General features: G+C 38.8%; 4 protein-coding genes across 4 annotated transcripts in view; 1 reads left to right on the top strand and 3 right to left on the bottom strand.

Moving 5' to 3' along the window:
* The window catches only part of dock4a (dedicator of cytokinesis 4a), a gene marked incomplete at its 5' end in the record, with an annotated part of 57,125 nt that extends 56,281 nt beyond the window's left edge, over nt 1–844 (bottom strand). The window contains one exon of the mRNA XM_079449908.1: nt 808–844. Coding sequence (XP_079306034.1) covers nt 808–844 — 37 coding nt within the window. The remainder of the gene's footprint in view (nt 1–807) is intronic.
* znf277 (zinc finger protein 277) lies at nt 820–6,705 on the top strand. Its single transcript, XM_079449910.1, has 12 exons — nt 820–1,192; nt 2,400–2,607; nt 2,764–2,852; nt 2,933–3,015; nt 4,103–4,194; nt 4,639–4,749; nt 5,151–5,283; nt 5,384–5,451; nt 5,543–5,639; nt 5,812–5,854; nt 5,963–6,137; nt 6,254–6,705. The coding sequence occupies exons 1-12, from the start codon at nt 1,159–1,161 to the stop codon at nt 6,438–6,440; spliced, it is 1,320 nt and encodes a 439-aa protein (XP_079306036.1). The 5' UTR covers nt 820–1,158; the 3' UTR covers nt 6,441–6,705.
* On the bottom strand, nt 6,680–12,122 carry tmem168b (transmembrane protein 168b). Its single transcript, XM_079449909.1, has 4 exons — nt 10,378–12,122; nt 9,554–9,696; nt 9,060–9,334; nt 6,680–8,979 (listed from the first exon to the last, which is right to left on the bottom strand). Exons 1-4 carry the CDS (start codon nt 11,512–11,514, stop codon nt 8,432–8,434), a joined length of 2,103 nt encoding a protein of 700 aa, XP_079306035.1. The 5' UTR covers nt 11,515–12,122; the 3' UTR covers nt 6,680–8,431.
* A 687-nt stretch (nt 12,123–12,809) lies between these two features.
* On the bottom strand, nt 12,810–19,514 carry samtor (S-adenosylmethionine sensor upstream of mTORC1). Its single transcript, XM_079449907.1, has 5 exons — nt 19,228–19,514; nt 16,549–16,690; nt 15,882–16,010; nt 15,601–15,715; nt 12,810–15,347 (listed from the first exon to the last, which is right to left on the bottom strand). Exons 1-5 carry the CDS (start codon nt 19,382–19,384, stop codon nt 14,718–14,720), a joined length of 1,173 nt encoding a protein of 390 aa, XP_079306033.1. The 5' UTR covers nt 19,385–19,514; the 3' UTR covers nt 12,810–14,717.
* Between the last annotated feature and the right edge of the window lie 672 nt (nt 19,515–20,186).

Raw genomic sequence — 20,186 nt, 5'->3', positions numbered from 1 at the left:
CTCCCCATCAGCCAGTGAGAACCAAGCACCATACCCCACACTGCTCTGCCAAAATACATCCTTAAAAGCTTCAGCTGTTCTCACCACAAAATCATACAGAAAATGCAATAGTGGAAGTAACCCTGTCAAAACTGCGACAACACAGATCAACACGATGTGCAATGTGTGCTACTCAATACAATATGGGTAACGTCATTACAGCATGATTCATTCATCAATATGTGCAGAAAAGAGGTGTATGGAGATGTAAAGAGATGATAAATACAGGTGCTTTGAATATCTGCAGGTGAAAAAGACAAGATGGAAAATAAACACACATACGTAAATGAACGTAAACTCGCATTTATTGTTAGACATATCGATGTAACGATAGAATAATGGTAAGGGATAGAAATGTGTTTTTTTCATGAAACAGGACTGTTGCGGTAATAAATGTGAAGATTCACAGATCTGGTCGTTAAATGAATTAGAGCGTCTGTATGAAGACAAAAGCTCAATCTTTACTGCGGCTATTTCATCTTATTGCTGCGTATAAGCCCTAACGTTATCCAAGATGACCATTTAAATCAATGAAGCAAAACAAAACAAATCATTCCAGTCAGAAAAAAATATAAATTTTAATGATTTTAATAGAATAAGAAAGCACTTCGTTATTTAATCACATGATTTAATGTTCGAGCGGCTGGAGACGATTAGATATTTCATATGCCATCGGCTGTATGTCATATTATAAATGCCACGGCTCATTATCGCACCTGCAACGATCTACACCAGCGTTCAATTAACGAGGATAAAAATAAGACTTACCAACGCCATATTTTTCATGTTCAGTAGGTATCCACATTTTTCCGCGTCAAGTAAAAAATGAATCAAAAAAAAAATGCTATAAAACAGAGCAGTTGCGGCTGATACTATCCATATTGTTGTTGCACAGCGTTGCACTGTATTGTTCTGAAGGCAGCACCACAGCAGCATCCCACATACAGCACATTTTCTCAGCCCTGAAGAAAAACACGATTGCCTCATGGGAACTGAAGGAAATGAATGAGAAACGAAAGATGGATAACTACAAGACCCATAAACCCCTTCGTGGCGGTGGGATCATTCTGATTGGTCAATAAATGATTCGCCACGTCACATGATTAGGGAAAGAAAAACATGGCCACCCAGACGCGCAACACTAATGTGACAGGTTGGTTAAACGAACTATTATTATTACTACACGTGTTGGTTTTATTTTCTGTTGTTCGGCTTCAAAGACTAATATGTATTGTGATCTACATTTTTAACGTGTTGGCAGATTAAATGCGTTGTCCTAATATTCATAAAAGGCAATCTAACACTAAGTTATGTTATCATATGCAGAAGCCTTACGCCATATTTACATGAAATCGTATTTGGTTGTCAAAACGGGCACTTGATAATGAATCGAGATGTGATTTTGAAAAGCTTCTACAGTATCGAGTCCCAGAGCATCATCTATTAAGGTCACTACGAAGTAAATAACGACTATAAAGTGGATTTAAGAGTACAAATGTGTCATTTTGCGTGATTCAGTGGCTTGTTTGTATGACTGGGCATCTTGAGGTTCGTGGGATGGTCGAGACAGCGATGCTTTCTCACTAGTGTGGGTGTGCCTGTAACATGCCGAAGTCCCCCACATAAGTCAGAGCTAGATTGAATGAATGACCTATAACGAATTCATTAGCTTTAATACTTTTAAATATGCAGGAGCACACTTTTCTAGAGGGACATTACACAAAAAAAGTCCCAAAGAAATTACAAACGGTTCAAAACGTCTGGAAACTGTGAGTGTCAAACATAAATGGAGCCTGTTCATTAATACTCCGTAGTGTTGGTAGTATACTACAGTTCATTTAACTGAAATCAAAGAAAATAAAGGCCAATATATTGCTTGAAAAATGTCAACCATATTGAAATTAGAAATACTGCCTTAAATTTAGCAATACATACGTGTACATTGATCACTAAAACTATAGTCTACAAATAAATGAAAAGCTGAACTTAAACTGATAAAAAAGTAAATTAATCCTTTGCAGAAGTAAATAATAAAATAAATAAAAGCACCACACATAACTTCTAAAAAAAATAGATATACTACAAAATATATATACTAAAAATAGATGCAAATCTAAAATAGGAATATAACTACAATAAAATATAAAGGAAAACAAAAAACAACTAGCTGATGTATTTTGCTATATAGGACTTTTATTAAGAGGAAGTTTGGTTAAAAGTAATGATGACAAAGTTATGTGTTTGCTTATTGCGCTTAATGCATTTTGAGTGGATTATGTCTCTGAAGGGTGTTTAGTGAATGATAAATACTGTTGAAACCTACAATGATATTTAAACCTACAATGTTCTTTCATTGTCAGGTGACCAGGATTGCATTCTAGAGCCACTTTGTTTCCCCGAGCACCTGTGCGCTAGCACCTGTCTGTCTTTCAACGATGGCCCTCCAGTGACCTGTGTGCTGTGTTCGGACTCTTTCCCCTCTTCTGAGAAAGATCGGCTTCTCAAGCACGTGGTTTTGGATCACAAACTGGTTATCGCTGATGTCAAACTCATTGCAGATTTCCCTCGGTAAGACTTTATTCGATCACTACAATAAATATAGACCACCAGCACTGTACAGTTCGTCCCCAAGATTTCCTATACACAAGCTGTTATCGCATTGTCTTTTTTTTATACTTGCAGAATAACCTACTGTAATAATGATTGATAACCATTTTGTTGCAGGTACATGTTGTATTGGAAGAAACGATTTACAGAACAGCCCATCACAGACTTTTGCAGTGTTATAAAGACCAACTCCGAAGGTCCAGTAGGTAGGAGACATGATCTACTATATAATTTATATTGATCACTTTTGGACTTGAGTCTAATAAAACTCTTTGGTTCATTTCAGAACAACAAGAGCACTACTTTCTTTTATGCGATGTACTGCCGGAGGACAGAATCCTTAGGGAGCAGCTGCAACAGAGACGGCTGGTGAGTGTGTATGAAAGTGTACTGTCACCAACAAACATTTCAGGTTAGATGTGCTGCTCTGGAATCAGCTTCCTGTGTGACACATGATTATGTTTATGTTTTGAGCATTTAGAGCTGATCTGAGAGATGTGTTAAATAACACCTCAGGTCCTTTATCTAAATAGACCTTTCAGTACATTACAAAGCATAATCATATGTAAGCATTGTATTGATAAGCACAGACTATTTAAAAGGTATTTAGAGGGATAGTAAATTGGGTCATTATTTCTTCGCTCTCCTGTCATACATGACCTGTATATGATTATTTCCTTCTATGGAACAGGAAAGAGGATCTTTTGAGGAATGTCTGTGGTTTTGTGTCCAAACAATTTAAGTCAATGGGGGCCAGTGTTTTTTAGATTTGAAATATTGTGCACTAATGCACAAAATGTTTTGTTTTCATTGTGTCGTCTGTAACTGCAAAACCAAGGTAACAGCTGAAATACAGTTGCTGTTAAATAAAAGCGTTTAAGGTGGGTGTCTAGCCAGATATCCCACAATGATTATGTACCTGGAAGTTCGGAGAAAACAATTAACGCATCGTTCCGCAAGAAGCCCGAGCCTCCGTTCCTCCCCCACCGCCCCCTGATTGTTTTTGCAGAGATATTATGAGTCAACATAATCATCTCGAACACATTTCATCTCAAGCGAAAATCTGTGATTGTGGTTGCCAGGCAACCTGGGTTCTCTGCACCTCTGCAGTCGCCTCTGCAGTGTGGCGACCAGCTGTTTAACAGCGCAGCTGTGACCTTTCTCAGTCATTTGATGACACGTCGGTGAAACTCTCGAGATGAGAGGATTAGCACTGTTTGTTAAACACCGTTAATTTGCAGTTTGCATCTGCAGTAATTGTTGATGAATATGACGAACCAACAGCAGGTTTCCCAAATGCGGAATGATGAAAACACAGTGCTGACACACTGATTATAACCGTTGTTATTATTATTTTTGTTTATGGAATCATAGTTATGTAACCATATTTATAACGCACATTGAAAATAATAGGAGATGAGTGTGTGATGATGTTTGTGTGATGCGTTTTTAATAGGAGGAAGTTCTGGACAAGCAGCAAAAAGAGAGGGACGATACAACATTTCACCGCACCTGTATGTTCTGCAATGAAGAATTTACCGGAAACAGGTGAATGCTGAAGCTGAATGGGTCAGACGTTCAGGTAGAGAGAGATGGAGATAAAACCATGTCTGTTCATATCAGGATACCTGTAATAAATGAGTGTTGAAATGAGTAGAAGCCACCTGTAGCTTAGGAACAGATATATCATTTCTGAAAAAGTTTACAATAAAGTTGTATTTGTCAACATTAGTAACTGTATTCGCTAACTTGAACTAACAGTGTAGTTTTAAGCGTTTTTAAATAGTTGTTAATGTTGGTTAATGACAACGATGCATTCAGACCGCTATTTCTGATAGCCTGCTTCTTTATAGTCACATAACAAAAATTAAGAAACGTTTATGTGAGTCACGAATCCTTTATTTACAGAGAGATTAACTTTACTACTTTCACATTAAAAGAGATACTGTGTTGCTCCTTGCCTTAGTCATTCTGTATGTTGTGTTTCTACAGGTCTTTACTTCTCAACCACATGGCTAAAGAACACTCATTCAGCATCGGTCTTCCGGATAACATCGTCTACTGCACAGAGTTCCTTGATACCCTTGAGTGGAAACTAGAGAAGTTAGATTGTTTTAAGATTTCGATTCTAAATCTTTTTGGTAGTTAACTGACAATAACGTTTAAAAATCACACTCATCAGCACAAATAGTCATAGTGGAGATGGATCAGGTCCGCCACCTATTGGTGATTGTTATCGTTGTAGTTCATTTTATACCAGCAGTGTATAACTCGCATTGATTTTCATTCATGTTTTACATTTGGTTAATTTTAAATACAGTTATTTCTAAAACCTTTCAATTAAGATTCTGTGTTTTCTTAGATTAGTCAATAGAGACTGGTCATTATTCATATAGGTTATTATTAGAAAATATTTAAAAATAAATACATTTTAACATAAATGTAACTAACATAAGGCAGCACAAAAAAAATGTTGGACCTATACATATAATTTCTTTTAATAGTATGCAGTGTCTATACTGTGAGAAAACATTCAGAGACAAAACGACCTTGAAGGATCACATGAGAAAGAAGCAGCATCGGCGAATCAACGCCAGAAACCATGACTACGATCGCTTCTACATCATCAATTACCTGGCACGTCCATATAAATATATTCCTCTAAGTCTTCTTATGACATTGGATTTAAATTGAATATGCAGTCGGTTTGGTTGAGATCTTTGTGCTGGTGTTGCAGGAGTTGGGAAAGACCTGGGAGGAGGTACAGTCTGAAGATGACAGAGATTTGTTTGAAGATGAGGATGAGTAAGACCCTTTACTTGATGTTCAAAGGCTAATGAAATGTCTTTCAGAGGTCAAATGTTCGGGTAAATTCTCTTTTACCAACTCTTTACAGTGATTGGTCAGATTGGCAGGCCCATCCTGTGTGTGCCGTATGTCTGTTTTGTGAACAGCAGACGGATACGATGGAGAAAATCTACACGCACTTGAAGGTATCTGATATAACCTCATATAATGTATATTTTGAGAAATGTTTGCTTTCATACAATGAAAGTCAATGAGGTCCAGTGTTCTTTGGTGACCAATGTTTTTCAAAATATCTTCAATTTCCTTGAGCTTTAACATCAGTGTCAATAATAACATCGTTTTTTCTTTCTTCTTCAGGAAACTCATGAATTTGACCTGCACAAATTAAAAACAGATCTAAGTGAGTTTAATTTTACTCAGTATGTACGATGAATATCTGGCTGTTTTGGAGACACATTTTCCTTCTCTTTCATGAAACAAGTTATGTATTTTTGTGTTTTTTTGCCAGACCTAAAATTTTACCACCAAGTCAAACTGGTGAATTTCATCCGTCGTGAGCTACACCAGTGTCGCTGCTATGGCTGTCAAGTGAAATTTAGAAGCAAAGAGGAGCTGGTTCAACACCTTGTTAACACGGGTCATATGATGCAGCTACCGGAGGTCTCCCATTGGGACCAACCGCAGTAAGAGTTCACTTTTATTAACACATTGTCACAAATATTCTATCAGATCAGCTGCATGAACTGACGAGGTTAAGATTGTCCTTTTAATTTGATTTATAATTGATCTCTTTGTCTAGATACTACTTTCCAACATACGAGAACGATGCTCTACTTACGGGTCTGTCGGACAGCGAGAGCGAATCCGAGGGTCCAAATCACAGCTCTGAAGTTCCTGTTATAGCAGAAGATATCTCAAACCTGAAGCTCTTAAAACAGACCAGCGTCCTTAATAAACTTTTGAAAGGCAGAGGCAGCTCCACCTGAAAACCAGGGATGCCAAAATAATTCATCTGGTGCCACCTTCAGTGTTCAAACAGAACATTTCTTGACATATCATGACAAATAAAAATTATTTATTCACATATGTCTTCAATGGAGATGTCTTTGACTTTCTCAATATACAACTAAAATAAGCATGTGCATTAAGATTTAGAGTTCCGTCAATGTTCTGTTGATTTGTATAAGTCTATTTTAATAAAATGCACACATGAAACAAGAATATTCTGCAGAACAGGTATTTATTAGATTTTATGTAAACAAAAACAATTCAATACAGGAACTGGCAGTAAAAAAAAAATAGTTTTATTATTATCAAACTCATTCTGATTATGGTTTATTTCACACACACACATAAACAAACAAGAAATCATCAAATCCCAGTAACTTGTTCAATCTTCATTCAAGACCGCTTCATTCCTGTCCAGGACAATCTAGAATCAGTTAATAAATATTGCATATTTGACTAGGAGTAAATCTCTGCATCCTTTGGTGACGACTAACTTTACACAAGGCACTTCATAAAACACATCCAACAGAATAAACATTAGTTATGCTGGCTTTCTTATACAAATCTCCACCATTACCATTTAGCAACACAAAATGTTAGTCGAAATTGTATAGTTTATCACAGTTTTTAAGGGCGGTAGAAAATGTTGTCCTTTAAAAACAAACAAAATAAACAATAAAACCTATAGTTCTCCTATCGCCAGATGAGAATGTTAGTGTTAAATGCTTGTACAGAAATATAAGGCCAGGTTTTGTAAAGTAGGCTACAGTTAAGGGGAGGCACTCTACAAATGATGCAAAGCTGGTTCATTTATTAGTTGATAAAGCTAACAAGAACAAGTCCTTAACCAATTATGCTAATAAGTGTTTAATGATAGAAGAATCAATACAATTATTTTAATAAGCAGGAGAAAGCTGTAACAGTTGATTGTTAGTGAACCCAAAGCTATAAGACCCATCAGTAACTTGCTGTAAGTGAATATCTATGTCACCACCCAATTACCCAAAAGAAAAATTGGCATAAATAAAATATTTTTTGCATTGTTACACTATATTTTATTATTACAGAATATTATTAAGTACCGGAATGTGTCTAGAGTGTGTTTTTTTTTTTAATTCCCAATATTCCCAATGGTTATTCTCAAATTGTACATCTGGATAACAAGAGTATTACAGTTTTTACTGTGATACAATAACTTTCTATTTAAATTAGAATAAAAGGAATTTCAAGAAATCAATTATTTTACAATTTAAATGATCTTTTCTCATTTTAATGATGCAACATATTTTTTGTGCCATGTAATGAAAATAAATAGACTGCTCAAAGTGATAGTTCACCCAAAAATGATAATTGTGTCATCATTTACTCACCCTCATGACATTTCAAACCTGTGTGACTTTATTTGTCCAGCAGAACACAAAATAAGATATTTTAATGAATGTTGGTGACCGAAAAAAAACAGTACCCATTGACTTGCATTGGTTTTTGTGTCCATATAATAGAAGTCAATAGGTACTGCCGTTTGGAAACAACATGTTTCAAAATATTCTTCTGTTCTGCAGAAGAAAGAAAGTCATACAGGTTTGAAATAAAATGCGATTGAGTAAATTATGACAGAATTAATATTTTGGGTGAACTGTCACTTTAATTGTCATACAAATAATTCCACAATGCAAAAGATTTAAGAAAAGACTTCATGTTTTTTCCTGGTTTAGAGATTCATCCTTGCTTTCAAAAGTGATGAATTTGCTTAGAGAGCAAATAGACACGCTCATGTTGGTAAGTGGGCCAACTTTCACCATCGCAAAAACACCTGGAGTGCTCTTACACCTGAGATTTTTAAACATGGCTCGGTTGGTCTACACAACAAATCTACCGTAGGTGAGTCTCACCTAGCCGTATCCAGAGTCACAACCTCTGTTGTGACCAGCTGCTTACAACATCACCACAGCAGAGTCAAAGTCCTGCTCTATGATTTGACCAGCTTGAAACCTTGTCCTGTATCTAGCACCGCAGGAGGAAACCATGTCAGTTTGATCCTTCTGAGCACTCGGACGCAGTAACCGCACACCCAAAAGAGATTCAGCACACCACACCAATGAGCTAATTGAACCACAGGGTAAGTCAACCGTGGGAAGTAAATCTTCCAGTGCCTGGTTACATCACTTTCGGTGGGGAGGTGGAGCTTGTAGTCACTCCAGTGTCTGGAGACGCCATATGCAGCTCGGATGGTCCGGCTGTGCTCGGACCACCTGATGATGCTGTCGGGGTTACAGTTAAAATCGACCCATTGGGAGATGAAGTCGCCGAGCTGAGGTGCATCCTGGAGTTCCAGGTCTGTGCGATTGGACAGCACCGCCCCTTGGACTGCTACGTAAAGCCCTTCGATCTTCTTCACCTCCTTCACCCAAGGCAAAGAGTTCTCAGTGTCGAGAATAATGATGAGGCGAGAGCAAAAGCCAGCGTTTTTTTCCCTCCAGAGCTGCACGATCTCATCTAGATGTAAAACGTCTCCACCTGATTGGATCAAATGAAAGTGAGGGTTTGTGATGTCATCCACACGCTGTATGTAACTTTCACAGTTCCACCTGCCTTACCTGCCAGAGCCCACTCTCCACTGCGATGGGTGTGGCCACTATAAAAGAGCACGTAGGTGTCATGCCGTGGCCCGTCGGTCGTGTGGCCCTCCATGAATATGCGGAGCTTGGCCTGCAGGGCTTCCAGACTCAAGCCACTGGTGGAGTAGTCACAGCCGTACGCCTCAATCATGTGATGCGAGAAGAAGCGTTGCATGTTGTTGAGCATTCCTGTCGAGCGCATGTTAAGCTCTTGCACATGCGCAGGGGGCAACAGGGTGGGCTGCCCATCTGGGCTGAGAGAGAACGTAAGGGTTAAAATAAAACATATGAGGTGTAACAGATCTGGGTGTGTTTGAATGTTATATTGATTGTGCCAATACAATTTGATTCGCTGCTACAGCATGGTGCCGGCCCATACAATTTACATACTGCACCGTAATAGAATATCTTTTATGAGCATGAATCTAAATGTAGTAGATGAAAAATAATACTTGCTGGGTTTTTTTCAATACCTGCAATAGTTGGTAGGAATGATAACACCGTAGCCCACACATGTTCCTCCCAGGCTGTTTCCCAGCTCATGAAAGAGGCCGTGGGCAAGCGACTCGAGTGGTAACACCAGCAAAAACAAGGCAATAAACAGACTGCTTGAAGGCTGTAGGGAAGAAAATCAGAACTCTGTTTCTACATTTTCTACAACGGTGGCACCAAAAGTATTTGCAAAGTTTCACCATGTACATTATCAATAATATCAAATAACAAGACCATAAATTAAATTCATTTCAATAAATACAGCAAATATTTTGGTTTAGATCTAGTATCATTTGATTGATTTACATTGTTTTTAATTTAATACATTTATGTACATTATAATGTAACGTCACACACTTTTATTGTATTAAAGATGCATTAAAAATTGTTAATATGCATGTTGCATTGGTGTGACTGGCAAAAAATGTGCAAGATATAATATAAAGATAGCACAGGAGATTGACTACAAAATATTACCAACAACAACAGAGGATCAACAAATATTAATAACTAATAAAGCTCTAGTCAACGTATGCTTTATATCCTGTATTTTCTGTGCATTTTTATATGTATTTGTATAAAAAAATATAAACCATATTCCCTGATAGACTTTAGTTTGCCTTTTTGCTGAATAATTGCATCCAATGAGTAGTTTAAAGTGAAGTGTTTTGTCAATTTATACAATTCGGTACCCAGAAGAAAATATTGTACCAATACTATATGCCCCAGACATCACTTTTGGCCATTTCTATATGTGCCCCATGAACCACCATTAAAAGTAAATTATTCAATCAACAAATCTTACCTGCCAAGCCAGTGCTCCAAGTATAATGGTTGACAACAGGCTGAACGACACCAGACGCTTTGATATGAGGCAAAAGTGCCGCATGCCCTTCGACGCCATCACCCTGTCTAACTCTCCAGCCTCTGACATGTGCGCTATGCACAGTCTCTGACAGTCACTCAATTTACTGTGGAACCCCCACAGTGTGACCAGAGAAACCAGATGACAGATGATCCAAAAAACAGCAGAAGCTGAGAGACCTGGGATCAACAGGTACCACCGATCCATATCATTCATCTTCATAGCAGCCATGACCAGAAAGCTCACCTCCACAACAACCATCGGAAGAAGCGACAGGTGCCTCCACAGGCCTCTTCTCACCAGCAGTGGCGACCAGCGCTCGGTGACCGAAAGACCACTGAAGTAGAAGTCCAGAAACGGGTCGCAGACCAGTCGGCTGATGAAGCAGCACAACGCGAAGGGGTTGGTGGACACCCCTAAAGACTCCTGGAAGAACAATCCCGAGACCGCAGAAAAGCAGATTAGGTTCAGAAGTGCCAGGAAGGATTTCATCCGCAAGTCCACGATAAGAGCAGCTAAAGAGAGCGTCAGAACTACCAGGCTTATGAATTTGGGTCCATCCAAAGTAAGACTGGCCACAACAAAGCCTGTGAGCTCCAAAATCTCTCTTGATCTGAGAAGTGCAGGTTTATGTCGAGTGTAACCGCACATTCTTTCAACCAAAGCCCATAGGATTCTTATCACCATGCTGACTACCAACATGTAGTTTGCTACCTGCTCCTTCACGTCCACTTCTTTGGACGGGATATTGAGGAAGCACAACAAACCCAGCAGGAACCCAAACCACAGATGCAATAGAAAGATGCTGAATCTCTCCTTGCCAAAATAGTAGTGGAGAATACTGGCAATCCCAAGAACAAAGAGGCCTAAAATAAAAACGACCAGGATAATAGTTTCACCTGTCTTCTCCCATTGTACATAAAGTCCCAAGCAAATCGCAACCAGTGAGTTCAGGCTCGACAGGTATCCTAGGTAACGGATGGAGGACCACATGTTGACCCCTCTGTTGGCCTGATCCAGCCAGGTCATGGCAGCGTAAAGCATGTGACTTAAGCAATATCTGAGCAACCTGAACATCGTTGCAAAGATAAAACGTCAACAATGGCAAAAAACTACAGAGTCAACGTTTTGAGAGTATGTGACGTGCGTCATGCGTCACAATAAAAGAAATGTACATTGCCATTCAGCGCACTGAGGTACGTAGTTGTGTTGTGGCTTTGATATAAAGCATTAAACTGAATAATTTCTCGAGATGACATTTTAGAGAAAAAAATTGATTTAGTTGAATAAATAGTTGGCTAGATCCACCGGTTATGAATCGAGTTATTCAAGGTCATGTTATATTCGATGAAACTGGTTGTGTATTCGTTAATCCCCAGAATCGTGTAAAATAAAAACAAAAACAGCAGACAAGCGAGTTTTGTTGCGCTGTCAGTCTGGCTTAGATTTGATGTTTACCGGCTTCAGAAAGTTGACAACTGTGTTATTTCCCATAAGGAGGAGTGAAACGTGGACTAAACCGAGATTAAAAATATCCCAGTAGACATTTTAGTTATCGATTGTAGTCCTTTATGATGAATTCAACAGAAGAGAGGAAAAATACAGCACAAGTCTCCGAGACCATAGCTTAAACTTTCTTCGTTATCCACCATGTTTCCTCATTTATCTGTTGCTACGGAAGCCCGTAATGGACATACGGAGCGTTTCGAGTCCTGACAGTCGGAAAACAAAACACAATGTTTTTAATCACGTTCATGTATGGAAGGAAAATCTATTGGATTGATGTTTTATATAGTTATTGTGTTTATAAATATACTGCGATGTGATGTCCAATGTTCTAAGACCAGACCACATCAAATCTGTGAAGGCTATAAAGCTGAAAATCCACCGAAAGATTTGGGATAAAATAAAAGTCTCACATTCATACTAGAATAACTCTTTTTAGTAAAATTGGGAGCTGCTGGGAATGATATAAATATTACAACACAATATTCATATGTAACTCAGGTTGTTTGTGAATTTTAAACTATGAATGCCTTTTTTGTCAATGTTCTACAATATGTTAAAAAAATACAATAAAAAAACATTAGGAATACATCTTGCGTGACGTCAAGTGATGCGTCTTCCTGAGGTCAGGGTTGATATCTGACGTCAAAGGGCAAGTGCATAGGTGGGAAAAATCTGAAACCTCAATTGTTTAAATATTTGTATAAAATCATGTTTTACATGTTTGTGTTTAAAATAATTTCCCAGAATGCATGGTTTATTATCTTACATCACAACTTCATAAATATATAAAATCCATTCTCTAACTTGACTTGCATTTGAAAATATGCAATTTTCTTTAGAAAAAAGGCAAGAAACAAGCAAAGCAAAGGCAACAAACCTTTATTTAAAAAAATTGATGACAATTCTCACAAATGGCCCAGTACTGTGGAAGTCAACGTCATAACACTGATAGAGAAAATCAATCATGCAAACAGTGGATAAGAACCAGAGGAAGACAAAGGTGTCTGATATGTTGAATGTTTGAACAAATCACCAAGTAAACAGTACAATACAAAGGTTTTCTTTTTTGTGTGTGTTTTTAAAACATCTTTTTATAAATAGAGAGCCGTAAAATGCTATTGCTAATGTAATCATTATAGGGCAGTATTTAGTCATTTAGCCGAGAGCTGGTTAATTTGCTGAGAGTATTTAACTGTGCGTTCTGGAGAAAGACTAGCTTACTATGACATGACAATCAGTAGAAATTCAGTTTTTACCATCACAAATGCAAAAATACAATTTGGGTTCGAAGGCACCTTGAGACATCTTGAAATCACATGATTTCCATCGATTTCTTTCAAATCACTCCAGCCATTTTTGGCACCCCAAAACACATTTAAAGTGCTTAACACCAAAATGTACATAGATACTTCAACACAATCCAAATGTAGGACACTTCACACACGTTTTCAGATTTAAGAAACCACCACAGTATCTTCTGTCATTCAGGTTTACCAGCATCCACTTGAATAGAAAACATTGCCTCCATGAAATTGCCAGGTTATTGTGATATTGAGATTTTCTGATCATTTATAATATATTGCTTTTCTAATGAAGTGCTTCTGCTGATGTCAAGTATCAATATCTTACCAACCCCATAAGGTGTTGCATTGAACACGTGCAAATGATGTGCTTGAAAAGTTAATATAGTGTTTTTAAGAACCTAGAGTGAATTAAAAGCTGTACGTTCTGCAGCGCCATACGTAGGAGATATAAACAACAACCTTTGATTGTATCTGTGAAAACCAATCCCAGCAACTATTTTTCAGGGTACGTTTCAGCTTCAGTCCCTTGAAATGCTATATTTTGAAAGCTAAAATTACGTATTGAATAAATCAATGTGATAATGCCTACACCAGTTACACCATTAACGAAGGAAGTAAGACTTAGGTTTAAAGAGTAAACAGTCAAGAGTAAACAATCCTTCTACTCAATAAAGTCACATTTTGGTAAAATGCAGAGATATCTAACCATACTACTGACAAGTAACTTTATAGGAGTCTAGTCTAGTCATCGGTTATAATAGCGGATAAAAAGAAAACGAAGCCAATTCGTCACTCACAGCTACGTGTTCACACCTTTTGATCACAAAATTCGAAACATATTGCCACGAAGTAAATGAAAAACACGCATGCAATCTGAGCGCCTGCAAGATTGTTTGTTCTCAAAAGCTACGACTACTCTGCCATGTTGGAACCAAGCGATAAGTCCACATTCACAGTTACTATGTCACATTACCAAACCAACACAACGTACCTAAGTTCTTAAAATGCTACAAATATCATTGATGAAGGCAATTGTTGAAAACTTTCAGATGAAGCCTCTATCCGAAATGTCCAGTTGAAACTTGCTCAGAATCGAACCATTAAAAAATGAAGTGAAGCTGCAACGTCAGCCAAAAACGAAAGCGTGTTTTGACACCAACAATGACATGACTCACGCTAGTCAAAATGCTTTGACAATTCTTATCCAGTTGACAGTCGTGATATGACAAAAGCCCAGTTTTCTACGACCTGAGATCACGCAGCTGTTTCTGTTAGAAACCCGTTTTGTGAAGCCTTTGCCAATTGATGCGCTTGTGTTCGGGATCTCTCGAATGCTTTTAAAAATCAACACGTCCTCATTCACTCTGTGCAAACTTATTTGCTGCTTCGAAAGGGGTGGAGTACCGCAGCGGAACAATTTGGCAGCGACAGTAGGGTATTAAATGTTTTTAGGGGCAGTTAACAAGTTCAGCTCTGCAGCAAAATTGGGTCTTCCAGTTCTTGGAATGGTGCCGAGCTGCTCTGGCTCTCTCCCGAGTCCGAATCGTACGGCGTGTCTGGTAATTCCGCAAAGCTGCATGCCAATTGGTCTTCCTCGAAGTCGGAGCGCGGGGGTCCGTACGCATCCGTGAACCCATCATCGTTGACAGTGTGAAAGTCCTGCGGGATGTAGAGCATCTCGGGGTAGTTGCGACTGACCAGGTCGCTGCTGGTGGTCGGCGAAACCTTGCGGAAAGCGATGAGGTGCATGTGGGAGAATTTGACGTACTTAAAGCGCTTGAAGCCCAGGGACTCGACTGCAACTCGCCAGCTGCGCATCATGGGGGCGTGGCGGCCCTGGTGGGAAGAGTCGGGGGTTATGATGAGCAGGAGGCCATTCAGGGTCAAAAGTTCATGTGCTTTCTTGCAGCAGAGCCAGCGCTGGTAGGGTGAAGGGAAGTAGGACAGAAGCAGGGAGAAGACCACCACGTGGAAAAGCTGGGCGGGCAGAGCTTCGATGGGGCCACGCAGCTGACGCAGGAAGGTGTCCAGGGCGTCGCTGGCCATCTGCAAAGGCTGTTGCAGCTGCAGGTTGAGAAAGTCGCATTTGTAGACGCTCTGTAGTGATGGAAAAAGTATTAGATGGACCGTAGATTAGCATAATGTCTTACTGCAATGGGTACTGCAAATTTTAATATTGTTCAGTCAATATTAATAGGCAATAAGTAATGGGGAAAGCCAGAGACCTGACCTGAAATCAGTACTTGCTTAAACAGGTTGTAAATTTATTTCTTACAGATTATTTTTTCAATCTAAATGTAGTAACTACCCTGGTTAACATCTACAGCATCATCTTACTAAAAAAACAAACCTCTACAGCTGGCACAATGTCTATACCGACGGTAAGAAACTCGTCAAACTTCAGAAAAGGGTTAAAGCAGCTTCCCACATCCAACAGTCGTATCCTACCAAGTTGGAATGATGAGCTGTTAACAAAAACACTGTTATTAAATATCCTATGTATACTAAAGATACAAATTAACATTATATAGTCAGTAAACTAGTAAACGGTGTCCCTCCAACAACCAAAATACAAAAGGTTTGAAGATCAACAATGTTTATACATGGATAAACAAAGTCATGCTAGAGCACCTTGGAGAAGAAAATTGTGGTAGATTGTTCACAGATGCGTTATTGCCATCGGCCGCGTGTCTGGCGGTCTTCTCATCCTTCTCCAGCACTCGCCTCATCCCTCCATTCTGGAAGTATTCCTGACAAACACTGTGAAAAGACAGCGCAGACTCTTTTATCCAAAGTCACTGATATTTCAGTCAAGCTATACTAGTTTATTAGCATGGGCAAGACCTCAGGGTTGCTAGCACCAGACTATATCAGTTAATACCCTGTCCATACTAATGCGTTTTCATTTGAAAAAGCATCTTTTTCTCTCGGTTTTGGCCTTTCGTCCACACTGAGACAGCTTTTCGAAAAACGCACTTAAAGGGGATACATTTTAAATGTTGAGTTAAGTTTCATTTAGCTTTCACAGCTTTATAGTCTTGTGTTACCAACAGCAACATCTCTAAGTTACCACATTGTCTGTCTATTTAATCTTTTTTTAAAGTTAATAAATGCCTGACAGAAAAGACAGAGAGCTGACGTGTCTTAGGTTTTACGCATGCACAGTACATAAGTGTTTTCAGACGTTTCAGGGTGGATGTGCCCGTTTGGGAAACGCTTTAAAACGCTAGTGTAGACGAAGAGCATTTTGAAATTTCAAATGAAAACACACTAGTGTAGACAATCTCTTAAGTTATACCTTCGGCACCACTCGATGCGTCCCTCTCCCTCGCATTTGCTCGCCCAGTGGTTGTCGGCGAGGCCCTTCATGGCCGTGGCATACTCGCTAAGGGTCTGCTCGTCTTCACAGTGCTCACGCCATATTTTCTCGAAATCTCCCACTGCGACCGATGAGACAAAACAGAGTCACGTATGAAGATGAATCACTTCATATAGCATTTAATGAACTACGTCACAAAGACTTTATAACATGGATATTAACTGCTGGCTCTGTTGGTTCAGAATATTAACCACATTGATGTGTAATTTGGATGCAAATCAAGTTCAGAATTTCTGTAAACCTACTTTGAGACAATGTGTAAGCGCAATACAAACACCATAACTTTCATGACCCTTTTTAATAATGGTTTTACCTGCATTAATAGATAAAACGTTATTAAAACAGCTTTAATGCAAGTCCATGAATGCTATACTGCAAATTGCTGTAATGCAATAATTTGTTTATAGCTCATGCCTCCAAAATGAACTGACGACTTGTTAGGTACTGTAGACAACCTCAGCAACACGTTTTGCAGAATGAGCAGAACTTGCAACAGCAAAGGTCGGAACGTTTTAGAAAATCAGAGCATCCAAATAAAAAACACATGATCAACAAACATAAAGTTAGAACACAGCAACTCTTGAGCCATTCTTACAGCTGCGTTGAGCCCTAAAGAGTAAAAAAATTTACATACTTTCTGAAGCTAATGTGCATATTTCCTTTAACACTGTAAGCATCCGTGTCTCCGAGAACTTGCTGAAGACTGTCCGTTTTCTTTAACAAAATCGAAATCCCCTAGCTCAAAACTACAGTATCATCAATGTATTTGTGCTGATTCACAAACAGTTCTAAAATGTGCTGATCACGTCAATGACACCAGTAAGCAACCGCAAAAATTACTTCAAAGTCTACCCTTAAGGACTCCTTTAAAAGGCAAGACTGACAAAAAAAGTGAGCTGTCCCATGACCGAGTGAAAAAAATGGGGCTTATCAGATTTACAGAGAATAAGGCAAGGAGGGGAGAGGCTGTGGTGCAGATATACATATGACTACAGCTTCACAAAACCAAACAGACTAGATCATGCCTTCCTTATTAACCCATCACGGGGGTTTAGAGAATAGAATGCTGTGTGTGGGATTTAAAATGCGGCTGAAAGGAAAATGTTATAAAGAATTAGGGATGCTCGGTAACACAATGTTTACCTCAAGCCAATCACAGAACCGAAGACTAAAACAAATGTAAAACACAGTGTTATACCCAAATATTACATATTTAATAGGGTTATGTCGATTTTGGGCGATTACGATAACCAATAATTCTTTATCATTGGAAGGCGGTAACCGATATATTGGCTGATAACACAATATCTATATATTAATACAAATATTCCCTAAGAAAGAAACAAAGGGCAGAAAGTGGACAACTGCTTTTATTTTAAGAAATTCACAGCAGAAAACAACAAGTTAACCAACAGTTCTCTTTTTCCCCCTGAGAATCATGTCCCAAGCCTACTTTACACTAGTTAATGATTCCTTCAAGCTTTTCTGGTATATTTTTATTTGATAAACAAATTAAAGATGTTCTTCCAGAGCAACCCTGAAAATGTTTCTTAAAAGCCACATGTCTAATAGGTCTCAAGACAGAAGGCCTTCAGAAAGCAGTCTGATTCAAACAATATGCTGTTTTTGGACGCTTTCATAAATACTGTATCTACATCAACAATGTTTTGCTAATAGCAGTGAATGATCACGACAGAAAGACAAATCTGTATTTTAACTGTGAGCAGCAAGTAGCTGAAGAAGTGATTTATTGGCATATTATGACAATATCGGCCAAAATGTTATTAAAAGTGCATCCTTAATATTTCATACTAGGCTTTATAGGGAACACACTTATGATGTACAGCAAGGTCAGCTGTTGTAATAAAGATTAGGCAATAAAAAATCCACATAAAAAATAGCCTGACCTATTGTCACGCACAAGTTTATCACAAAGTTCTTAATTGATCTGTTTGTACAATAACTGTTTTCATCGATATTTGCATGTTATCTTTGAAACCAACCACAAATAATCTGACCACACAACTATAATTGATCCTATACGTATTAAATCATTACACAAGATAAGTTCTGCAGGTAATGGATAAATAATCGATCAATCCAATATCAATAAAGACCAATTAAAGTGAGCCTGACCAAGAAATTCCTGATGTATGGATATTAATAGGCGCTTTGTGCATTTAAACAAAGCCATTAGATCCATATAAGAGCAAAACAGGAACAAATGAATCGCACAGTCTTGCTGACGAGGTTGTAATGTCGAGCTGCGCAGACAGAAGCTCTACAGTATTTTTTAGACATCATAAGCGCTTTTTGGGCATCATCTGCCCCCCAAAAAAATGCTGTCTGGGTAGACAGCGCACTACAGCAGGTTTAAAGACACCCACAGGGACAGACATTAACAGTTCACTGCTTTCCAAAACGAGTCACGCATGACATCTGTACGTGTCATGTCGATATGCGTTTATATTATAAATTACAACGTGTTTGCTATCGATTATTATCGATGCATTGGAACAACCCATAAACGTGCGCTTCTCTGATCAGGCCAGACTGCTGAAATGAATCCAGGCTAGGCTAAGGAGCACCGCAGCTTACCTTCAATGTATTTCTTGCGGAGTTTCCGGTGGACGCTCTTCACCACTCCCGACAGCTTCTCCTGCTCCTGCTTTCTGGCCTGCAGCTCCTTCGGGACGGAGCCGAGATGGTACGGGGAGTCATCGGGATCTGTCTCAGCGCTGTTCCGCAGGTCCATAGTACAGCGCTGAGTCTACCGGCGCACCGGCTCCGTCCGTCAGCACGCACGTACGTCGCACGCACGGCAACAACAAGCAACCTGATTGCGCATCTCCGGCGCTCGTGCCGGAAGTGAAGCGGCCAATCATTGTAGGCGAAAGAAGAAACGCCTCTTGATCAGGTTTATGGTATGAATTTTAGTTACTCGGCATTATCTTTTAATTTGATACGTTAAATAATTATTAGTAAAGTGGTTGTTATTGTGAATAAAAATGAAAAATGTTTTTCTTTTATTTATTTATTAATTGTTCAACATAGATCACTTTAGAAAATGTTTTTTTAAAGCACACAAACCTACTGTTATATTATCCCAAGTAAGGCATGTCTTTCTGATGCTTGTTCGTGAATAGAATCACGTCGGCTTGTCAGATTACCTTGCAATGTCATGAAATGGCTCTGTGCGTCACTTTACGTGCGACTGGTCAACTGTAACTTTTACCAGTGCTACAATATACTACCCAGACTGCCGTATTTGTTATGTAATCATGTAAAGTTTGTTAAGTCTCTCACAGGCCATTTTTGGTTGGGTTTGCAAATTTAGTTTATAGTGACGTATATTTTCACAAGGGCATGTGGGCAAATTTAGTTTATAGTGACGTATATTATCACAAGGGCATGTGGGCAAATTTAGTTTATAGTGACGTATATTTTCACAAGGGCATGTGGGCAAATTTACTTTATAGTGACGTATATTTGCACAAGGGCATGTGGGCAAATTTAGTTTATAGTGACGTATATTTTCACAAGGGCATGTGGGCAAA

This window comes from Barbatula barbatula (genome assembly GCF_947034865.1).
Source record: "Barbatula barbatula genome assembly, chromosome: 25".
Lineage (NCBI taxonomy): Eukaryota > Metazoa > Chordata > Actinopteri > Cypriniformes > Nemacheilidae > Barbatula > Barbatula barbatula.
This window is presented reverse-complemented; position numbering and strand designations above follow the sequence as displayed.